The 10,180-nt window shown below is 42.9% G+C and overlaps 1 protein-coding gene across 1 annotated transcript; it reads right to left on the reverse strand.

The window, feature by feature from the left end:
* Positions 1 to 2,436: 2,436 nt before the first annotated feature.
* On the reverse strand, positions 2,437 to 7,153 carry LOC120044597 (zinc finger protein Gfi-1b-like). The gene is made up of 5 exons (XM_038989268.1): positions 7,146 to 7,153; positions 5,117 to 5,469; positions 4,757 to 4,929; positions 4,256 to 4,399; positions 2,437 to 4,142 (listed from the first exon to the last, which is right to left on the reverse strand). Exons 2-5 carry the CDS (start codon positions 5,418 to 5,420, stop codon positions 3,777 to 3,779), a joined length of 987 nt encoding a protein of 328 aa, XP_038845196.1. The 5' UTR covers positions 5,421 to 5,469; positions 7,146 to 7,153; the 3' UTR covers positions 2,437 to 3,776.
* Between the last annotated feature and the right edge of the window lie 3,027 nt (positions 7,154 to 10,180).

The raw sequence follows: 10,180 nt of genomic DNA on the forward strand, positions 1-10,180 counted from the left end.
ACCTGGTTAAACCCTAACCCTAGCTTCATGTCCACACCCTGGTTAAATCCTAACCCTAGCCTCAACCCTAACCCTTGCTTTATGTCCTCACCCAGTTCAACCCTAACCCTAGCCTCAACCCTAACCCGGTTCAACCCTAACCCTAGCCTCAACCCTAACCCTAGCTTCATGTCCTCACCCAGTTCAACCCTAACCCTAGCCTCAACCCTAACCCTAGCTTCATGTCCTCACCCCAGTTCAACCCTAACCCTAGCCTCAACCCTAACCCTAGCTTCATGTCCTCACCCAGTTCAACCCTAACCCTAGCCTCAACCCTAACCCTAGCTTCATGTCCTCACCCCAGTTCAACCCTAACCCTAGCCTCAACCCTAACCCTAGCTTCATGTCCTCACCCGGTTCAACCCTAACCCTAGCCTCAACCCTAACCCGGTTCAACCCTAACCCTAGCCTCAACCCTAACCCTAGCTTCATGTCCTCACCCCAGTTCAACCCTAACCCTAGCCTCAACCCTAACCCTAGCTTCATGTCCACACCCCAGTTCAACCCTAACCATAATATCAACTCCTGGATGTTCCTACATGTGTGTATTATCACAACAGTGATAGTAACTGGGATTTGGCTTAACTACTACTTTTCCCTCCCACGTTTTTGTCACCCAGGCTCTGGGGTAGACACAGACTCAGTGTTGGGGATTGTGTTTGTTGCTTTCCTTCTGGGCATCTGCCTGATGGGGGCGCTGTGGTGCATCTACTCTCACACAGGTAACCACACAGGACAGTTACTAAAGTCTATCCTGGACCAAAGGCCAAAATACTGAGCTATACCACCATATTCACAAATAAACATAGAACATTCTATACCTGCTGCTACTGTTCATTATCTGTCACTTTATTTCTAGTTATATGTACATATCTACCTCAATTACCTCGTAACCCTGCACATCGACTCGGTGCTGGTTCCCCTTATATAAAGCCAAGTTATCGTTACTCATTTTATTATTTCTCTATTTTCTTTCTCTCTGCGTTGTTGGGAAGGGCCCGTAAGTAAGCATTTCACTGTTAGTCTACACCTGTTGTTTTTTCGAAGCATGTGACGAATAACATTTTATTTTATTTGACCTAGTGTAAGAGAAGATACTATGACAACTTTCTTACTATTTTTGAGAGAAATACTGGGTTTATTCACCATGTATAAATGTTAGTGACACACTTGACATGTGATTGGTTGCAGGGGCTCCTCCACCAACCAGAAGAGGGGGCCTGATCGAGTATACTAACTCTGCTTTATTAGACTCTTCCAACAGCTCTGTAGAGGTGAGATGTGGAACGTGAGCAACACACACAGCAGCTGGGTGACCACAAAGTAAAGAGAATGTCAAATTTAGACTAGTATTCTATAGACTTATCATGGTGGCACTAGCACCCTTTGTGAATTAGTCAAGCACCTGCAGATTGCAATAGTGATATCTTGTATCATGTGTAAGAAATACAATATTATCATTCTCTATCTCATTTTCAGTGTTTCCTCTGGTAAATCTGAGACCGAGGGTAAAGTGGGACAGAAGATAAAACACCTGGTGTGTGTATGTGAGTGTGTCAGACCTGGGTTGAAATACATGCGTGTTTAAGTATTTGTTATTTAAATACTTATTTTCTGTGTATTTTTGTATTTTCAAATAATGTGGCCAATCAGCTATTTTTCCTTTAAGTATTTAAAAAATAACTTCCTATGAATAGCAGAAAATATTTTCAAATACATTATTTCAAAAACCCTAGGACCAAACAGACCTGGGTTCAAATGCATGCAGTATTTTAATATTTGTATTTGAAAATAGTTGAGCATTTCCAAATTCATTCCAATATTTAAGTACTGAAAAATATCCAGATACTTACTTCGAAATGTTGTGCAACTCAATATTAGGAATATGTCCTTAATGTTTTGTATACTTGGTGTACACATGCTTGAAGCAATGAGATGTGTAAAGGTCTGAAAGACTGAGACTACATGAATGTCTACAGGTACATGGCCTCAGCAACTCCTCAAAGTGTTGGAAGAAATACTATTCAGTGCATCTGATCCATTACACTGTATCTACAATGTCATAACCTGGGCTCATAGAATGGAATGGTGTGATTACTGGCTATAGGATGAGCATGAATCTGAACCTAGCCTAGTCTAATGTTACAACAGAAATAAGCACTACAGAGTTTAAAGAGGAGGAACACATGAAGTGAAATATATGTCATGAGTAGAATATGTGTGAGGGGAATTGCCATTTTCCAGATCCTTATTGTATATATCTATGTTGTAACTGTGACCCTTTGTTTGATATTATCTGTGATGTTGTTATTTAAATTAAATATCTGTGACTGAGTTTTTGTGTTTTATCTTCAAATAAAGTGCGGGTGAGAACAATGAATGACGACCCAGAAATTCTAAACTTAAACAGAGTATTTAATTGTTTATATCTAAATCCCTTTTAATATATACTCATGCTGACCAGGCTGTGACACTGAAAATATACAGTCACGTTGTCTCATCATAATTGTGGAGCATCATTTCAACATAATCATTGTCTCTCTCTGCTCGTACTGCAGTCAGAGACATTATTTTTCACATGTTCCACATGGCCTGAATGTATATTATTATCCCCTTGGGTGGGCTGCCACAGGGAAGTGAAAATGTCAGCTTCGTTCATACACCAACAATGGGAGCTACAATTGCAATGGCTCTCTGAGGAAAATTGACAATTACAGTGGGAAATAGGGGTTTGCTTTGTCACTCTACAAACCACCTTTTTTTAATAAGGTGTCTTTTAGACATACAGCACAGTAGAGTCCAGGGCCTAAAGGGCTGGATTCAATCCGTAGCGTTAAAGCGTGACTGACATTTAAAGGCAACGTTTCCGTGTTGGCGGAGACAGCATTTATGGTAAACGTTGCATATGTTGGCTCAATCGAAAATGACCTTTACATTTCAACCGGCTAAAACGCTGAACTTCTGCGCTATGGATGGAATCTAGCTCGTACACTATATATGGCATTGCTAGAGATGTTAACAAAGTGATCAGGTCCCCTCAAGGCACTATCCAAACAGTCAACCTGAAAAGCTGTGAGCGAAAGCAAATCCACAAAAACAAATGCCCAAATAACTTGAACACAAGTAATGTGCTTAGCCTCAGTCACTGATCAAAGTACCATATAAAAACAGAACTGCAAATACCGGTCAACAATCTCTTTACAAAGCACTAATTCTTGTGCTACATACAGTACTTGTGTAATACAAATCTCCATTATACCCGTGGCCTCAGCTCTGTGTGTACACGCTGCTATGAAAACATGGTGTCTCCTGGTGGCGCTGTAGGTCCAGTCTGCGCTGGAAGCTGCTTTGGCAGTGCGTGCAGCTGAAGGGCCAGTAGCTGCTGTGTTTACGCTTGTGGGTGATGAGGTTGGAGCTCTGGCTGAAGGCCTTGCCACACACCTGGCACACATGGGGCTTCTCACCTGAGACAGACAGGGACAGACAGCAGGACATGACATGGAATTCAAGAAGAGAGATACTCTGTGACAGCAGACAGTGTGTAGGGCAGAATCCTAACTTCAGATGTAAGCGACCTTTGCAAAATGTGTATGTCAGTTGTACTATAATGTACACACACCAGCTGACCTATGTTCTACACACACTATGCTCATTTGTGTATGTGACCTTACAGTGTACCTCCCCGCACCTCAAATCAAATATATTTATATTGGTCACATACACATGGTTAGCAGATGTTAATGCGAGTGTAGCGAAATGCTTGTGCTTCTTGTTCCAACAGTGCAGTAATATCTAACAATTCCCCAACAACTACCTAATATACAGAAATCTAAAGGGATGGAATAAGAATATGTACATATAAATATATGGATGAGCGATGGCCGAGCGGCATAGGCAAGATGCAATAGATGGTACAAGATACAGTATATACATATACCTGTGTGTATGAAGGTGTGTTTCTTCATGTCTGACTTCTGGTGGAACCTCTTGCCACAGTACTGGCAGGGGTAGGGCCTGGTGTCAGAGTGGATGAGCAGGTGGGTGGATAGAGTGGAGGAGCGCTTGAATACCTTCCCACACTCCTTACAGCTATAGCTACGCTCCTGGGACACACACATTCACAGAGATGTGGTTAGGATTTTGCCATTTAGTATTTTTATATAGTTTGTGTTGGGAAGTGGAGAGACCTCCACCAATGTACTTCTGCCAGATATACCTTTGGTCTTCCGTACATGCCCAGAGCTTGTTTGAACTCGTAGGGGTGCTCTGGGGCTTTGGCTGATGTGGCCAATGGGACTGCAGGCACGCATGCACGTGACCTGAGTAAATGAGTCTTCAGTACAGCTCCTGAGGACAAGACCTGAGAAAAGAGAAAGCTAAGAGTAACAGCAGCAGTAGCTCATACTCCCAGAGATGTTAACCATATTCAACACAATTACCCCTCACAGCCTCTATTCTCACATCAAACAAATCTGCTGTTATGTCATTTTCTGACATGTCACAGAGCCCTGTTGGGTACAATTTTCACCACTCTACTGTCATTCTTGTCTCAGGTCACAAACACCAAACAGTACTGTATCTCATTTATTCCATTTTAGTCATGCCTGAAGTGGTTTGCATGGTTTGGAACCACATACTTTTGGTTGATACACCCTATAAGGGCGGATGTGCTGTTCTGATTATATTGTAATTCCTGACCATTGCTGGTTCTTCTTACCTTTTCACAGAGGGGGCATGGGCTGGTGGAATTGAGGTCTATATGTGGCCTGTGGCTCAGTAAGACATGGACCAGTTTCTCCAGCTCCCTCTCTCTGTCAGGGCCCCGGGGCCAGTGTAGGGACCAGGGCAGGGCAGACTCGGATGGCTCCACACCATCGTACCCTCCGGTTTCTGTGGAGTAAGTGGCATACTAGTAGATTGAGTTTGAAATAAAAAAATGTATTTTTGATTTGATAAAGTTAGTTATGACAATCAAATTGAGGCAATTTGAATACAAATACATACAAATATCTACATCTACTTATTTATTATTTACAATAAATAGTGTAGAGCCATAAAGTCAGGATCAGTCGGGTACCTGCAGACCAGCTGGTCCAGAGGTCAGCTGGCGAGGTGCTGTGTGGTCTGGTTGCCATGGCGCCCCAGCTAGGACAGGGGTAGTCCAGGGTGTCCTTGACTTCTGACCCTGAGCACAGGTTGCCCTCGTCCTCCTGGAAGGGGCTTCGATGTGGGGACCTTACTTCCTGCCATGCCCTGTTCTGCCTGTCGTGATGATTTGTATGAGGTTGTGGCTGGTCAGGGTTTGTGTGTCTGGTGCCTTTAGAGAAGCAAGGGGGATGAGATCCTGGTCTCTTACTCTTGACCAGGAATGAGCGAGGCATGACAGAGCTGAGGCAAGGGGAAGGTGCAGAGCGTGAGAGAGATAAATACCTACAGAACAGACAAGAGACGAGGGGTCATTCGAAATTCCTTCACAACTTAATGACAGATTATTTGACAAAGTGTTCCTCTGTACTAAAGAACAACAACGAACTGATATTATTTATTGATTTTTTATTTCATTTTTCTACAAATACCAATGCCCTAAAGACATACATTGAGTATACCAAACAACACCAACAACACCTTCCTAATATTGAGTTGCTCTCAGAACCGCCTCAATTTGTCTGGTCATGGACTCTATCAGGTGTGGAAAGAGTTCCACAGGAATGCTGGCCCATGTTGACTCCAATGCTTCCCACAGTTGTGTCCTTTAGGTAGTGGACCATTCTTGATACACACAGGAAACTGTTGAGTGTGAAAAACCCAGTAGCCTTGCAGTACTTTACACAACCGGTGCACCGGTCCTTCTACCATACCCTGTTCAAAGGCACTTAAATGTTTTGTCCTGTCCACTCACCCTCTGAATGGCACACATACACAATCCATGTCTCAATTGTCTCAAGGCTTCTTTAACCTGTCTCCTCCCCTTCATCTACACTGATTGAAGTGACATCGTTAAGGGATCATAGCTTTCACCTGGATTTACCTGGTCACTCTACTGTATGTCATGAAAAAAGAACATGTTCCCAATGTTTTGTACACTCAGTATATTTATCCACAGAATCATTCACCTCACTTATAGAATTTCTGGAGAATGTGAAATGTGTTTGGATCGTAATGACATTTTGCTGCAATTAAGTAATGACCATAAAATAGTTTGATATATAAATATGTTTCTACTGTAAGAGATAGCGAAATTAGAGATAATACATGTTTTGAATTTTCCACGTAATGTAACATAGCCATTCACCAAATATATATATTTTTAATTATCTCTAAAAATTGCTCTGTGAAAATATACAATTACAGATTGGCACACATTTACACACATCACACTTATAGTAAGCTGTAATGTCACTCATGTTGCTCTGAGTTAGTATTCCTTATCTTCGTATGTAAATGTGAAACACACACACACCTGTTGATAAATATTCAGTTAAAATGCCAAAGCCTGTGGTTTGGGTAAGAAATGCATCATGGCCACCTGCACACTGTTTAAAAAAAAAAACATTTCAAAAGCACTTCTTTCTCTGAGGACTACCCTACTCCGGCATTGTTTAAAGTCAAGCAATTCAAACTGAAATCTCACGATCTGTTGTGATAAATACATTTTGAGCTTTTTACTAAATAGATCTACGTCTCTATAAGTTTTCAAACGTTTCTAAATATGACATATGAACCCAATCATTCATACAATAGCATACAATCCTACCATACAATGCAATCAAATTACAAATGCAACATATTTCCTTTGAAATTCTCCTAATGATATTCACAATTCTACACATTATCAGAATATATTTTTTTACCATTGATCACCCAGCTGTATATTAATAAACGACACAAACTTTTGCAAAAACAATAACCTATTTTGGTCAGTTTTCAGTCAAGCTCAATCCTAAAAATAACTAATATTTTTTATTGCTCGTCAGTTAAAAGTATTAAAATTATTTATATCTGTACTGAATTTATCCTCAAATTCAATAAAAATCATGCTAAACATTAAACACCAATCTCATATTATAAAGTTGAAATCTGGAGAGAGGCTGAGCTCTTTAACTTACCACTTGTATGCACAGTTGAATCTGGAGTGGTTGCTATCTCTTTGGTGTCAGTAACATCCCCTTTTCTTTACCCTCTCACCCATTAACTGATGACATGACAGAAAACAATTGATTTGGTTTGATTTTGAAGCAGTTGCTGAACAAAGGATTGTGGGAAAGCTCAACAAAAAACCCACCAGCCAACCTTTACAGTGCATTCAAAATCTATACCTCAGCGTACAATTCAAAGCATTTACCTAAAGGCTAGAAATTTAAAATGTTAATCTATTAAACTCATACTGTAACATTAATTTGGCTCTTACACACATAACGACAGTATGTGACAATGATACATAACATTGGTTATTTTTCAAGATTTATTCTAATCTACACCAGAGATTTTATAATCAGAAATAGTCTATCAGCTAGATAAACTGTTTTTCTTTGTTTTAGTTTTTGATTGAATAAAACAAATCTGATATTCCGAGTTGTTAACCAACTCCTGTAATGGAAACCTGTGCTCGGTGTTCAGCTTGTTGTTCGCATCCTGCCTGTTGTCTTACCTCTAGAGAGGACTGATCCTGCTACCGTACACAAGAAAAGACCAAGCACACATCCAAACCTGTCCATCTTGGTCTGAGAGTCAATGTTCTATGCTACTGAGTCACAGGTAACTTGGAGATGCCGGTAGCAACAGTCATACTGATGGTAGGAAGTGTGTACATTGTCACTTGATTGTGTTTAAATACCTTAGTCTCACGTACAAATAGGGACCTTACTTTAACCATGTAATCTTGCTATGGGAGATTATTGACACACACATCACTGGTGTCTATGCAGTGTGGAATGTGTATAATACACAACCCACACAACTCTCTTCCTGTGACTGAGGTAATTTAAGTGATCTCCACCACAGAAACACTCTCCCACACTAGAACAAAGATGAAAAGAGCTGCTAGAAGATGACAGGATTTTACTAATCAAGTGAAGTCAAGAAGTGAGATGGCAAAGATAACTGTATTATAGCTGATGTCCATTGAATTACAGTGAAAACTACATTGGAGATCACTGTATGACTCAGCACACGACACCTTAGATTGAAACAGGTCAGAGGCCCTCAGAAGAGCCTCAATTAATTGGGGCATGGACTGTACAAGGTGTCGAAAGTGTTTCACAGGGATGCTGGCCCCTGTTGACTCCCATGTGGACCATTCTTGATACACACGGGAAACTGCTTCAAAAACCCAGCAGCTTTGCACTTCTTGACGGAAACCGGTGCGCCTGGCACCTACTACCATACCCCATTCAAAGGCACTTAAATATTTAGTCTTGCCCATTCACTCTCTGAATTTCACACATACACAATCCATGTCTCACCTGTCTCTAGACTTAAAAATCCTTCTTTAACCTGTCTCCTCCTCTTCATCTACACTAATTGAAGTGGATTTAACAAGTGACATAAACAAGGGATCATAGCTTTCACCTGGATTCACCTGGTCAGTCTATGTCATTGAAAGAGCAGGTGTTCTTAATGTTTTGTGCACTCATTGTATTGTATCCTGTGAGCAGCAGACAGTGGAGTTGAGTGTGCCACTGCCTTGATGTTCTGGAGTGGAGCTTGGCAGAGCGCTGTGGTTACTGTGGCGGGGGGCTGGCAGCCTTCTCCCCAGGGTTTCAGGGAGTGCAGGCGAGGGGGGGGCAGGTTGTTGAAACGAGGTGGTAGGCTCGGTGGGTTTGTGTCTCGTCTCTGATGGGGGGGGGGGGGGGGGGGGGGTTCAGGGGCTTCTCTTCCTACATCCGTCCCTCTGCTCCTCTGCTGCTGCTCCTGTCTTTCTAGGAACCTGAATCTTGGGGGTCTGGGGTGGAGGGGTTTAGGGAGGGGGAGGGGGTTCTGGCTGGTTGGCATTTAGTGTACTTTTCCTTTCTTTGTTTTTGTCTCACCTGTTCTGCTTTCCACTGTGATATGTTCCCTTGTGTTCAAGTATGCTCCTGGCTCTGAGCTCCAATGAAGCAGTCTGTATAAGGCTTTGGTTATGAAACCAGCATCACAAGCACGAATGAAGCGACAGGTGAGGATGCAGACACAAGACTCTCTGGTCAGAGAGCGACCTGGGGTTGGACTCAACCAGTGAATACACGATGTTAGGATGCGGTCTAGGTGCCCTGGTCCCCCTCGTTTATCACAACTGAGCAAATTTTCCATCATGGCTCCCAATATTGTTGGAAGGATAGGTGCCTAGTAGAGAGTACGTGGCTGAAAACCTACTGCACGACTCCCAGTGTGTTACATCTGCTCTAGCCACGCCCTCTACTGCTCATCCTGTGTCTCCTTGACCTGCCGCCACTCCCCCAATGCTCTCTCTCTCTCGCTCTGTGTGATTGTGTGGGTGGAGACAGGTGTTCTGGAGTCAGAGCAGATCCCCACCAGCTGCAACCTGTTCCATAATCAAGACCTCTACAAATACTCAGCCCTGCCACTTCTACACTGTCAGATCGTAATCTCTGCTCAGTCAGTCTACGTTTCTAGCCATTTGTTCCTGTTTAGATCCTGTTATCCTGTTGTGCCTGTTTTCCCTTGCCTGACACTGTTTTCGTCTCCGCTACAGTTCTGCCCGCTCTGACTCTGGTCCCTGTCTCCAGTCCCATGTCAATCCTGCTACCCTGTCCTGGATCTCCCACTCTACTGCTCCCTTGGATTCCCCTCCGGACCTGCTTACCCTGTCTCAACCCCTCTCGCTCCAGCCTCAGCACCTGGTTTCCTGCAACCCGCCCAAGCTTCCCCTGGCCTGCGCTCCATCTTCCCCCTGTGTTTCAATAAATACCTTGGTTACCTCATCCCAGTCTCCTCGTCTGCTCTTGGGTTCGTCTGCTCTTGGGTTCACCTGTTCCGCTCCGTGTAACAGTATGATCTGGCTAGAGAGATGAACTCAGCAGACTCAGATCCTCTCCACCAAAGGCGCCCTGATCGAGCAACATCACCAAGCCCTGAAAACCATTCTGGAGCACATCACAGAGTTTTCACGGAGCCTTTCGGACCTGCAGGGCCGAACCTACGC

The sequence above is a fragment of the Salvelinus namaycush genome, chromosome 3, assembly GCF_016432855.1.
Source record: "Salvelinus namaycush isolate Seneca chromosome 3, SaNama_1.0, whole genome shotgun sequence".
NCBI classification, from domain to species: Eukaryota; Metazoa; Chordata; class Actinopteri; order Salmoniformes; family Salmonidae; genus Salvelinus; species Salvelinus namaycush.

What these genes read in the sequence shown, in the direction of transcription:
- LOC120044597 (XM_038989268.1), bottom strand. Translation starts at nt 5,420, where the DNA reads ATGCCTCGCTCATTCCTGGTCAAGAGTAAGAGACCAGGATCTCATCCC. An exon ending in CTGGACCAGCTGGTCTGCAG is followed by an intron (nt 4,930 to 5,116) that starts GTACCCGACTGA and finishes CTTACTCCACAG; the next exon opens with AAACCGGAGGGTACGATGGT. An exon ending in CATGCCCCCTCTGTGAAAAG is followed by an intron (nt 4,400 to 4,756) that starts GTAAGAAGAACC and finishes CTCTTTTCTCAG; the next exon opens with GTCTTGTCCTCAGGAGCTGT.